The following is a 13,437-nucleotide window of genomic DNA, read 5'->3' as shown; positions in this document are numbered from 1 at the left end:
CTTGGATGGATGCCTTTTTCCAGCGCGTAGCTTCACACGCTGCCTTGCCTGGGACCTCCAGCTATGCCTAGGAGAGACTATAGCACCTCCTGAAGTGTGAGTTTTGCCTGCAGGCCTGGCTCAGTCACGGAGGACTGAAGAATGTGTTGGGGGAAATTTCTGACCGAGGCTCAAGGTCAGGCAGGGACACTCGATGGAGTCTGCAAATTATTTCACTTAAAGGGGGACAGCCATGCTTATTTATCAGGCTAAAAGAATTACCTTTGATGGTGCTTTATACCTTCATAGTGGCCCGGTCTTGGAGACCTCTAATGTGTTGGGTGGTTGTGTTAATGGGTAACCAAGTGAAGTCCCATCTATTAATTTAATTTTCCATTTTCTGCCAATTAACTGAAACTGAGCCAGTGCATTGAGCCATTTGCTAGCAGTTATGAAAGGACTGGAGGAGTGTAGATCATTGGCACTTACCCAGTAAGGGGAGCCTGGTATTCTTCAGTCCAGCCCTAAACCCTAAATTTGACCCATACTGGGTTTTGGGGCTTGATCTTTCCATTAACTCCTGTGGGCTTTGGGACCCTTAGAGTAAATGAGTCTTCTGAGTAAGTGAATTCTCGACTCACGCTGCACAGCAATTGCAGGTGTCTCGTGCATGTTGTGCGCTCTCCTTAGTGTAACACGCACTTCGCTTCTCCCTTAGCACACTCTTCCCTCACTCCTATTGCAACTCCCCGGCTTCTTGCCCTTGCACCTTTAACTTCTTCATTCCGTTCAACTGCATTTTAAGAAGTGCTTTAGCACAAGGATGTGTGACAGCCAGAAGTCAGGGACTAATTTTCCAACCTGGGCTTCTTTCCAAATCTGGGGTCTTCATTCACAAACCCCACTGCCCAGCTCAGCCTTGCTCATTCTCTGCACCTTTGCTGGCCTATTTTAGGGGAGTATGCCCAAGCCCCGTAAAACATATAACTTTATTAACGTATCTTTAGTACTGCAGTAAATGCATTCTTCCTATTCAGGCTTTACATGTAACCCATGCAAATGCTCCTCCCACTTCCCCATTTAAACCCTGGCAATAGCCTTTAGTCTGCTTGGGTGATGTGCTTGGCCATGGTTTGACCCAGATGCCAACTCCCTGACCAGCTGGCTTGTGGGGCTATTTGTATAATCTTTAGACCACAAGCCGTGCTGCCATGGGGCCAGTGTTGGTCAGGGATAACTTCCAGTGACTCATCTGCTCCCCTCCACCTTATCTTTGTGCTTGGACTAAGAAAAAGATTGTCCCAAAATGTTAACAGAAATAAAAACGGGTTGAGGATGTGGAGGGAAAGATGTTTTCAGCCAGTGGGCAATGCAGTGTGGTTCAGTGGATAGGGCACTGCACTACCCTGGGAATCTAGAAGACCTGGGTTCTCTTCTTAGCATACCCCTTGCTTGCTACGTGACCTTGGGCAAGTTTGCTTACCTCTGTGGGCCCCGATTTCATCATCTGCAGCTTGGGGATAATGCTGACCCAGCACTGTCAGGTGCTTTGAGATTGCACTTGAGAAAAGCTAAGTGGTGGTTGGTTGTTAACAAGTTTTCAAAGCTTTGAATTGCTCTTAGGCTATGTCTGCACTGATGGGGGCGTGAATTGCATGTCCCCCTAGCACGGATATAAACAGCAGTGTGGACAGCAAGCCCCTGCTTAGCTGAGTAGAGCAAAGACATGCCAAGACCTTAGGGAAGGAATCCTGCAGGGTCTCTGCCTGCCCAAGCAGTGCAGTGTCCCCCTGCTGGAACCTATCTCCCCTCTAGAGACATTCCCTGTCTCGTATAGCACCCCACCACTGTGTGAATGCAGCCTGCTTTTCACTGCAGCATGTAGGACCACAGACGGGTCAGATAAATCAAAATACCCAATACACTTGGCACAGTTGGTTTGTGTGTGCGCGCCAATGAGAGAATCTGTTTATTATAACCCTCTTCCTTTGACTCCGAGGCCAATAACTCGTAAAATGCTTGGCACATAAAAATGCTCCCATACAGAGGAGTGTGTCCAAGATGATCTATAATCTAATTAGGATCAGCGCTCCACAGTAATAAGCGGTGTTCTCTTTGCTGTAGCCTCCCATCAGCCGGCCTCCTTCGAGAGAAATAGACTACACGGCGTATCCTTGGTAAGTTGGTTGTTAAATGAGACATTCTGATAGAAATGCTTTACTGCCGACATAAAGATATATTGGCTTTACCCTTTAATTCCATTACTTTTGTCACAAATCTGCTATGGGATAAATTATGAGTGCACTTTGGAAGCTCCCCTCATCCTCCCCTCTCCCCAACTCCCCTGTCCACTGTCGATGTACAGGAGCCCGTGCGACTTTCAGGCAAATAGGTCTAAAATGGCGTAGTCAGTTAGTGCATTAGCATTTCACTTCCGAAGTCTTGAGTTTTAATGCCGACTTCAGAGCCTGATCCAACGCCAGCTGAAATCAATGGGACTCCTTTTACATGGACTGCAGTGGGCTTTGGATCAGAGCACAGGTGGGAAATGCATTTGTTGAGCTCTTGCTACTTTGCCTGGGTTGGCAGGTCCCTGCTCAGGAGAAGGGTGCTGGATGTTGGTGTAGGGCATGGGCAGATCTTTGCAGGAGAAGCTTGCCCTTCCCTCTAGTTCTGCCCATTAGTATCAGTGCTTTACTTAAGCCCAAGAAGTTTTTCACTGAAACCTGTGCATCTTGGGACTCATTCCCCATCCAGGTGGCTTTCTGGGAACAGTATAAAAACAAAAGACTTCAAAGGAGGGAAGGGGCTGCACTCTGCACCATTACATCTTTTCTCTTAACTTGCAAAGCAGTTACTTGCCATGTAAGTTATCTCTGGTCACTGTTTTGCCTACTGATAAAGGGTTTGATCAGACCCCCTTTCTCTCTTACTCACCCATCCCGCTCCTGACCTTTACAAATAGATTTTTTTTGTTAAAACATATTTTTAAATATTAATATAAAAACTCCCATAAATTAAACTTGCCTATATCCTGGATAACCTGGCAAATCAAGGAAGTCCTCTCATGAGTACTCATGCTGTGAACTCCACACCTATCCAGGATAGTGTCTTTTGTTCTACTTGACCGTAGTCAGTGTCCTTACTGCTGTATAGCTAACAGAGGAGATTGTCAAAGGATAGTTTGGTACCCAACTCTCATTGCAAGGTAGGCACCAAACTGGCCTTTGTAGCTTTGAAAATCTCCCCCCAGAAATCCCTGCCCCAAGGAGGCTCTGACCTAGAAGATGGCTAGCTCTGACTCCCGGAAGCAGGAGTTTGAAATGAACTGTATTGATAGTCATTGGTTTCCTTTTAAGAAGCTACTTGGAGGCTGAGGATTCAAAAGCTCTCACCATTGTCCCAACTCAGCTCCCACCCCTGCCAAGTGCTGGGGACGCTGGGCTCCCAGTGACTATGGTGGGATTTCAGGTCATTTGACACTTCCAGCAAGTGCCCCCAGGGTCGAACCGGACTGTATAGTCTTGTAGAAGACTTGCTGCTAGGACTTCCAGTTCTGTGCTCTGTCAGGGTGACACGGTATTTATATGCCTGGTATCAGCAAGCAGGCTGCTCGTCTTTGGAGCATGTTGCCATCCAGGATGTTTTGTGGGGAAGATCGAGCGATAACCAGTGACTGTAAAGTCCCCATGAGCTCTTGGTTTAATGAGTGGCTCATGGGCTCATGCAAAAGCCAGGAAAGCTAATTGATTGGTCCCTGTTACCTGCCAGTTAGGGAGCCGCACCAGTCAGGAGGGATGATTGTAGACTTTTTGACCCCGGCCCAATTCAAAACACAGTAGAAATCCTGTGTTACGAGACAGAGCCTTGTCAGCGAAACCTACAGTCAGTACTGGCTGCTCTGTGATCTCAGCACCGAACAGGGCGTGTTCCTTTAGGTTTGCAGGAAACATGGAGAGGCAACAGACAGACAACCTGCTGAAGTCGCACGTCAGCGGGACGTACCTGATTCGAGAGAGACCAGCAGAGGCCGAGCGCTTTGCCATCAGTATTAAGTGAGTATAGCAACGGGTGCTTCTGTTAATGGAGCTCGGACAAGGTGGTAAAGTGACTGCTGGGTAATCGGCGCGAGGCATTGACCTGATGTCACTTGGGTGTGAAATTGACCATGTTGGACCGATAAGCTTTACTTTCCTCTGGTTCTGCACCTGAGGAAAGCTTGTGATTTTAATGACAGCCTGATCGCCTTAGACATCAGATAAGCTGTCTACAGAAGATGCTCCCTTTTCCCTTTCGGATTTGAAATGGCAAGTGCAGTGCAGTCCCACTGATCTACCTGGAGTCCTGTGTTTTAAGACTCATTAGTACTGGTGCCCCTTTGTAGGATGAGAGAGTCTCGTTCTGGCTGGGTTGAGCTTCATAGAGGTTCCCTGTAAGGAACTACTGTGAAGTAAAAGAGCACACACTGATGAAGTGCTGGTTAGAGATTGGTACTGGACTGTTTAAACATGAGGATTTCTGGCTTATTGAAGTATTGGCCTTTAAAGTAAAGGCGCCATTGATGGTTTTAGTGTGCTGCTGTGTAGCCATCTGGTTAATCCGGCATATTATGACCATTCGGAATGGTTGGTAAGGCACCAGAGCGCTACAATGCTCACTCTCATTTCATTATTTACACACAATGGAACAGCTTCAACAGGAGAGACTGGCACTAGAATATCCTATAGCCCATTGGTTAGAGCATCTCCTGCAGGGAACAACACCCAATTTCAAATCCCTGCTCCACATCAGGCAGAGGGGAGAATTGAACCTGAGTCACCCCCATGCCAGGTGAGTGCTCTAACCACTGGGCTAAAAATTATAAGGGAGGCAAAACTACCACAATTTTCACCTCCTCTGGCCATTTTGTGAATGATGCCAGAAAACTTTTGCTGAGGCTGAAACTGTTTGGCAAATTCATGAATCATTCTGGGTCACTCAGCGCTGCACTTTTTGGCAAATAAATTGTTTGTTCTAAACCCTGCACCCAGCCCCTCTGCTGAGTTCTGTTCCCAGCTCCGACACTGACTCCCTTGGCCACTTACCCTTTGTGCTTTCGATTCCCCATCTGGGATGGGGATAAGGCTGGTGCACCTGCCGGGGGGTTGAGCCAAGTGGGTGGTGGTGATAAAGCGTTGGTAGAAGGCAGAGTGCTACGTGCTAATATACGGCGGGACAGAAGCTGAAGCGTAAGGGTCAGGGTGTTTCTGAAGTGCCTGCTGCGATTATTGTCACAGGTTTAATGAGGAAGTCAAGCACATTAAGGTGGTGGAGAAAGACAACTGGATTCACATCACAGAAGCCAAAAAATTTGAAAGTCTTTTGGTATGTTTTTGAATTTGCTTTTCTCACTGTGCGCGTGACTTGCTTTTCTGGAGCCGCGCTGAGCCCCATCGGTGATCACGTGTACTCGATGTGTTCTCTCTAGGAACTGGTTGAATACTACCAGACCCACTCGCTGAAGGAGAGCTTTAAACAGCTGGATACAACATTAAAATATCCATACAAATCCCGAGAACGTTCTACCTCCAGAACCTTCACTCGCTCCCCAGGTAAAACCCAGCGTGCCTAGGACAGTGACTTGTATCTACAACAGCCCAGATATTTCATGGACAGCCATCCCTCTGGTTCCCCTTTTCAGAAATACCTGTGTGATAGATGTAGGAGCCCTAGCTGGTCTCCAGCGAACAAAGGGGGTTCATAGGCCAGAAGGGACTGTCAGATCATTTAGCCTGACCTCTGGAAAGAAATGTGCCCAGTATGGGACTTGAACCCATGATCCTGAGCATGAGTCTGAGCTAACCAAAAATGAATTTTGTTCGTGAGCATTTTCATTTTGGTTAAAAAGGCATTTTCCATCAAAACCGGAAATGTTCAACTGGCTCTGTCCATTTTTCTTCAGTGGCAAGTTGCTCCCAATTTATTCCTCTTGCTCCCAGCAAAGGCAAGAGAATTGGACCCACTGACTTCAATGGACTCACTCCTGATTTACACCAGGGTAAGCAGGAGGAGAATCTGGCCCATTGGATTGTAACTGTGTGGATGTATCCTAAGTCCTCCCAGAGCTTTTCCTGCCTTAATTTAGCCACAGCTGAGGCTCCCGAACAAGAGTGACTGCATGCTTAGTGTTTTCTTTTTTGCAAGCTTCTACTGCACTGTGGATTTTTAATTTTCTTTTTAATTCTTGTTCTTCTGCCTCTGTTTCTAACCTCTTTGCAGCTTCCTGCGCTTCCTACAACTTTTCTTTCCTCAGTCCTCAGGGCCTCAACTTTTCTTCTCAGAATTCCTCCACTCCTTTCTGGTCAGGTATATCGCCCCTTCTGTTCTTGAGAAGAAAGCACCATCTACTGGCCATCTCTAGGGCAGCAGGGCCTCTGCCTCCTTTTTGACAGGACACAAACGGTATCAGCTTGAAAGCCATCCGCTGTGGGACCCTCCACCTGCCCCCTGCCATCCCTCCCCATCTATATAAAAAGTTCAGCTAAGGTATTGCCCCTCCTTGGGGGTGTCAGCTGGGGGCAGAATCTGGTAACCAGAAAAATGCAAGAAACCAAATAAGAAAACACAGTGAATTAAATATTGAGAAAAGCGGTCGGGGAGAAAAAAGAAATCTCAATCTAGTGCATTGGGATCTCATGATATACTTCAAGCTTGACCCGTTTTTCCTCTGTCTCTCGTAGATCAGAACATTGGCATCACACCATTTTAAAGACTGTTTTTTTCCTCGCTACAATAATAGAACTTTCATTTCCAGTAGTTTTTGAGCTCTAATGTCTGAGCATGCTCAGTAGCATCATAATTAGGGCAGCTGGGAGGAGCCTATGTTGTCCAAAAGTGATGGAATCCCCTCTAAAATGTTGGAGCAATATTCAACTCCAACGTGCATCCAACAAGCATCTTCCTTCTCCTGCGGTACCAGCAACACCTTAAATTATCAGAAGTGAAAAAGGTGTTTAGAACCCAATCACTTCTCGCTGTTTATGCCTTTTCACTTTTAGCATTTTCATCAGCCTGGACAGTGAAAATCACATCTTATTCCTGCCGGGCTTGGTTACATAATTTTAAAAGAAAGATTCCTTCCCCGGAGAGCTTTTCTGTGAAATCTGCATCCTGCAAGTGAATGAGATTGATACAAAAAATCAGCTCTGAGCACGCTTCTGGTGAAAGAGTTCAAAGCTTTCATCGTTCACACTCTATTCTCCAGCCTGGCACCTTTACTAGGCCATATGAGCCCTGCAGTAAATGTATCTTCTGTGTGTTCATTATCTGTTACCATCTGCATCTCCTTACATTCTGAGCGCTGAAAACCTGGGCAAAGCTTCCTCCTCCAAACCCAGTTCAACCTCGGTTTGCAAAATATTTAAAATTGTAAACAGTTTTTTAACTGAAAAGTCCTTAAGACTAAAGGACAGTTCATAGAAACGAACAGCAGGAAAAAAAACTTTTTTTGTAAACTTAAAAAACCACCTTTTCATCCCCTTGTTTGCCTGTGACTCTGAGAGCATGATCACTGCGATAACCATGTCCCTTCACATCATTTAAACACTCTGACTCCCTCTGCCTGTATAACCTGCAAGACAAAGTTGCAGAGAATTCAGGTGGTACATTTCCCATATTGCCTTGGCAACCTCTGTGCTACAGAAGATAACCCCTCTCTTTCCTGGCCTGAAGCAACTGAGATCTGCACCATTTGCTACAATCTGGTTCTGTTCAATTCCTAATCCTGGGGAAGATGTTAATAATGGAATCCCCCTTTCATGTTGTAAACTTCTGAACTAAATATATGAGTACAATTTCTAAAAAAGGATTAGCGATGTCTGTTAATAAGAATAGCATCTGCAGTTCTGCTGACATTGTGCTCTGAAGTGTGTAGTCTACAAACTGATTACGAGCTGGGATCAGAAAGAAATTCCCCATTGCTAGAATATTGTTGAAAAACTGTGTCCCAAATAGGGGCCTTTTCACCAAAGCACCTATTTTGGCCTATGTCCTCTGTCAGAGAGAGGACACCACCCTAGGTGGTCAGTCCTTATCTCTGTGCTATTGAGTGACTTTGCCATTGTGGCTAATCCCAACAGCTAATAAAGAGGTAGTTTAGATATAAATTGCTTTGTAGAATCTCCCTTAGATGAGGTGGTCCATTAGATGTCAGAGCAGTGAAGCAACAGCTGGAAGTGATGGGGATAACTTTGGAATAGATTTTTCTTGTTCCCTTGCCTTTGTTTCTATCCCACTTCCCGCTTTCCATAGAGATACCCCTTGGCCCAATCACCTGTAGCAACACACACACACACACACACACAAAAGACAGACCCTTTCCTGGGTGTCCTTCAAAGTTTTAAATCCAGTGACTAGAGGGATGATGCAACTGATTGAGGCCCATTATGAGACCAATGAGATGTTGATAATGGAAAACCCAGCACCTTGGAAACCATGCAATTCCAATTCATGCATGGCTGAAGGATTAAAACAGAGCCATCTCAATATCTAATTGACTATCTTAGTCCGCAGAGCTGTTTTCTGCCCTGAGCTTGCAATGGAAAGAGGACTCTGGTAAAAACCCAGGTTGAACACAGTCTAGCTTTTCCCAGGACTCAGATGATCACACACTGCAGCGCAGGCCTCTAATTCCTTTTCCTTGTCCACCCGCAGTGGTCACACCTCCGGCCATAGGGACGGCAGTGGCACGCTACAACTTCGCCGCACGGGACATGCGAGAGCTCTCTTTGCGAGAGGGCGACGTGGTGAAAATCTACAGCAGGATAGGCGGGGACCAGGGATGGTGGAAGGGAGAAACAAATGGAAGAGTAAGTGATGGAGAGATGAGGGTTCTTTTATATTTAGATAACACTACTTTGCCTTTTTAGAATAGTAGGTGTGTTCAGATGTGGACTCGCTAAGAGTGCGGGTCAGAATTTTCCAAATTTCAATCGAGTTTTATTTTTTAAAAAAAGGAACAGGAGGAGGGTGAGGGAAACATTGCCTTTTCCCTGTTTTCAGCCAGCTCTACTAATTAATCCGCAGGAGGTGGAAGAGTAAGAATTAGCCCCATTTTACAGATGGGGAAAACTGAGACAGGGAAAGTGACTTGACAAATGTGTTGAAATGAATAGGTGACAGCAGTGAGATTAGAACCCAGGACTTCCCGACTCCCAATTTTGCGCTTGTTCCTCCTGCCCACACTGCCTTACGGTTTCAACTTAAGCCTTATCTACACTGTCGGCAGCATGTCTTGTATGTACAGGTACACGCTGCAGTGAAAAGCAGGCTGCGTCCACACTGTGGTGTGTAGCTACGTGTGACAGCAAAAGGCTCTGGCCGGGGGGAGTTATCACTGCTGGAGCTGCTGGATGCCTTTCCCAGCTGCCTACCCCTGCCAGAGCCTTTCCCTGCTGCTGGAGCCTTTCCAGGCCTCTGGCCTTAGGGAGGGATTGGGACAGCACCCTTGTAAAAACAGCAGTGTAGACCATGGGAGGCATGGCTTGGGCATGTAGAGAGCTGTGTAGGGTATTTCCCATAGGTTCTTGCATGTCTCAACTCACTGTCTACTCTGCTATTTATACCTGTGCTGGGATATGTACTCTACACACCTTTAGTAAGAGTGAATTGTGTGCACCAGCTAAAGGTTGGACACATGGAAAAGACTTCAGGAAACTAGGGTTGCAGCTCTGCAATTGGATTCCTGCCTGGGAAAGCAATGGACTTCTCCAGCTTGCTTCTCTTTACTATGCAATGTACCAGCATCCCATTCTTCCTTCTGATGGAGGTAGTCCTTGGCCAATACTGTAAAATTATTCCTTTCAAAAGGACAGCACCTGGCAGTGACCTTTAAATGTAGAGCAGCACAGAGACCGGGAACGGCATCAGGGCCAGTCTCACAGGCACAGCAGGCATCTGGATCTGATCCACCTTATGGCTTTATGCTGGGAACTGACACAAGAATGGCTCTGAAAGTCCATGGCTCAGAATCATAGACATTAGCAATTGTACTGGATATAAATGATGGTGCCTGAGGACGCCCCCAGAGAGACTACTCCACAGTGTAGTGATGCTGATCTGCAGTGCCTCCCATCAGACTTTGTAGACACTACTGAGTTAATCCACAGAGCAGCCCTCTGGGGGGGAGGTTTGTTGTTCCTTTTTTAGTAATGGGGAAGACTGAGGCACAGTGGATAAATGACTTGGCCCAGGTCATACAGACAGAATCAGTAGCATAGTTAGGACTAGAACCTAGTCTGACTCTGTCCCATGTTCACATTATTGGACCATGCTGGAAAACCAAGTGCTCTTCCACGCAGACTAAAGTCTCAGTCCCCCATAGCTGGGAGCAAGATATTGTATATGTGTCAGCTCTATGGTTATAAGACCAGACTTCTGGGGCAACGTAAATGGTGGGATGATGGAGCCCATTCTAGGAGGAAAATGTCTCTCTGCTCAGTTTGGGTGGGTCTCTTTGCATATCCATGCCCAAGGGGTTCTGCTCATCTTTCCTTTTCTGCTGCAGATTGGTTGGTTTCCTTCGACCTACGTAGAGGAGGAGGGAGTATAACGAGGACTGGATCTCTTGCAGGCATTGCCGAGCGCCCAGGAAAAGCCACTGCAGAGTGTGCACAGTGGTCCCAACGCCCAGGGCTCTGAGTGAAACGCAATCAGAAATCCTCCAGTATTAACGAGTCTATTGTGAATTGTTTACAGTCAATCCTCTGTAAAGTGTGTGTGCGCGTCAGGGGGTGCCACTGGCTCTCAGTCCTGGGTTGTGTTACTTGTGTGTAAGAGAGAGTGTCTATAAGGTAACGTTTGTCTGTAACAGCAGCAGAAGGATCCTGGGAAGATCCTGCTCAACAGCCTTGCCTGAGCAAGGATAACTCAGCACAGCTCTGCTCAGACACTTCATCCAAACCCATTTCACAGAGGGTGTTTCAAAAGCCACGCTGGGGCTCATGGTCGGCAGGAACCAAAGTTTCACTCTGACTGAAGGTGGAGGGAGCGTTTCAGATTTCTACAGAGAAGGAGCAAGCCAGCCCCAAAGTATCAGAAGAGGCGACCTCACCCCACCCTGCTCTCTCCCCCTGCTGCTTGAACAGACCCCTCTGGATAACGATTTTTCTTGTCAAGTCAGTGTGTTTGACGGCAGAGCCCAACTCTGCTGCCCCCCCTCACCCCGAGGTGATTTGGGGAGCAGAGCAGAGGCATGGTGAGGAGGCGTCTCTCTGTGAGCTTTGTAAGATACCCGTTGTAAACTAGGAATGAGTTTTTGAAGAGAGAGAGAGAGAGAGAGGCGTGAAATCAAACTGGATACAGCCACCCCCAGACATCATGAGAGAGTTCCAGTTTTGCAACGTGGGTCCATTCTCTCGGACTAACTTTGGTCCCACTAGATTCACCCAGGGCAGAAGGGACAGCACCGCCTGTATCAGGATGTCTGGCGGTGTTCGGGGGCTGCGGAATGTGCCCTCTCTGGAAAGAGTATTTGGAAGCCATTGGCACATACGGTGATAGCTCCAAATGTGCATCATCTGCTCCAGCGTGTGCACCATTCGCAGCGTACCTGTCCTGTGCTTAACAAGAATACAGAAGCCCCTGCCAGATTAATGGCCCGTTCCTGTAGCCATTATACGCATCTGCCTCATTGACCTCCAATGGGGCTTACTCACCTGACTGAGGACTGCAGGCTGACTCCCTCATTATCGAAAAGGACATTGTAAAAGAGTCTCTTTGCCCCATCCACCAGCACCATGAGGTTACACCCCAAGTCTTTCCACCTGTTTTTCTCCCTCTCATCACCCCTGCAGCCAATAAGGAAAAATTCTATGTTGCCCCCTCACTGTGTCTTTTTCATCATTGCGCTGCTCTGAATAACGTACTCCTGGGTCTCTCGCTTTCCAAGTTATGTCTATTTTAAGGGATAGGCAGAACTGTCCAGTGGAATCAATTTCACGTGACCTCTGCCAGGTACTGCTCTTTGCTCACCAGGGTGGCATTTCCTTTCAAAGTGCATTATTTAAAACAAACATGATGCATCCCCGACAAGGAACAACTCCCACTTCCCCCACTGCCAAGCCCAAGAAATTCTCCTCCTGTTGCTTTAAATGAGGCTTGGTCTGCGCTACAGAGTTAGGTCGACCTAAGGCAGCTTACGTCCACCTAATTGTGTCAGTGTACACACTACAGCCTTGCTCCTGCCGATGTAAGTGCCCTACTATACTAACATCATAACTCCACCTCCATCAGAGAGGCATAGGGCTTATGTCGGTATAGTTAGGGTGATGCAGTGTCTGTGTAGACACTGCATTATTTACATTGGCTGTTGGCTGTCATTCTTGTCAAATTCACGGCTCCAGCTGGGCAGCCAGGCTTCCAGCGGGGAGCTGCATGTGGAGCTGAGATCCCGTGCTTTCAGCCCCCCCCACTCACCCCACCACTACCCCTGTTAAGTCGGTGGAAGTGCTCCTGGTGAGGATGCACACCATCAACAGAAGAAGAGTAGTGTGGACATGAACCACTGCTGTTGTAAGTCGACCTAAAATTCTAGTGTAGACATGCCCTCAGTGCACTTTTGGATCATTGCTCCCATCTCACATTTTTCTGCAGCCCGACAGCTTTGAGACTTTGCTACTGGGCGTTGGGCCAGATTCTGCTCTCATTTGCACTGATGTAAATCCAGAGGAACTCTAGATTTGCACTGGCATAATGGACACCAACCTAAGTGATCACGGCTGCTCGCCTTTAGAGAAGAGCTGCAGCCACACATCTTACAATGGATGTATAAAGAAACGATATGTAGCCATTCTGCAAATGTTCCAGGTATAATCTGTGGAATTATAGCCAAATTGTTGCTGCCAGATTGGGATACTAAGGCCAAAAGGAGAATTCTGTGCACTGAATGAAAAGGAAAACAAATGACCTTTGAAGGTAAATTGCTGTTTAGTAACCAAGCACAAGCTGAATAATTCCTGTGTTCTGTCTCAATCAGTGTGAACTGCCTGTTTGCTCGTTCTTCCTTGTGCCAAAGCCGCCAGTGAAACATTCATGTTGCACCATATTGATTAGAAAATATTTTAGTTTAAGCGATGATTGACTAACCGATGCCTGCTGCTCAAATGCCAGAGTCTAAACATACCTGTGGTCAGGTTATAGGGGATTGCAATTTGCGCACAGCCCAGGGGCGGTTCCTCTTATCCATTTTGCTCTGCAGAGTGTTGGAAAGAACAGAGCAGTCAGATGTCTTGTGGTTTTGTTAAAGGCTATTGTCCGGTGCTCACCTGTTTCAGTTCAGTCTTCTTGATTGTCCACAACCTCTGTACCTTTTGACTTTTGTCATCTCAGCCTGCCAGTATTGAAAGGAAATGAGGCAGAGCTTTGGAGAAGGAAGCCAAAAGGAGGCTGAGGGTTTGTGTACATGGGGACACTCAGGAAAAT

At 46.9% G+C, this 13,437-nt stretch overlaps 1 protein-coding gene across 7 annotated transcripts in view; it reads left to right on the top strand.

Moving 5' to 3' along the window:
- VAV2 (vav guanine nucleotide exchange factor 2) overlaps positions 1 to 12,236 on the top strand; it is a 322,792-nt gene extending 310,556 nt beyond the window's left edge. For 5 of the 7 annotated variants that reach the window (XM_030536037.1, XM_030536036.1, XM_030536038.1 and 2 more), the window contains 7 exons: positions 2,104 to 2,156; positions 3,918 to 4,034; positions 5,256 to 5,343; positions 5,447 to 5,570; positions 6,238 to 6,324; positions 8,671 to 8,825; positions 10,523 to 12,236. In XM_030536037.1, coding sequence (XP_030391897.1) covers positions 2,104 to 2,156; positions 3,918 to 4,034; positions 5,256 to 5,343; positions 5,447 to 5,570; positions 6,238 to 6,324; positions 8,671 to 8,825; positions 10,523 to 10,567 — 669 coding nt within the window. In that variant the 3' untranslated portion in view covers positions 10,568 to 12,236. The remainder of the gene's footprint in view (positions 1 to 2,103; positions 2,157 to 3,917; positions 4,035 to 5,255; positions 5,344 to 5,446; positions 5,571 to 6,237; positions 6,325 to 8,670; positions 8,826 to 10,522) is intronic. The other 2 variants (XM_030536040.1, XM_030536039.1) reach the window with 1 other exon arrangement.
- The last annotated feature ends 1,201 nt before the right edge of the window (positions 12,237 to 13,437 follow it).

Source organism: Gopherus evgoodei, chromosome 16 (genome assembly GCF_007399415.2).
Source record: "Gopherus evgoodei ecotype Sinaloan lineage chromosome 16, rGopEvg1_v1.p, whole genome shotgun sequence".
In the NCBI taxonomy this organism is placed as follows: Eukaryota; Metazoa; Chordata; order Testudines; family Testudinidae; genus Gopherus; species Gopherus evgoodei.
The sequence above is the reverse complement of the archived record's forward strand: the minus strand, read 5'-3'. Positions and strand labels throughout refer to the sequence as shown.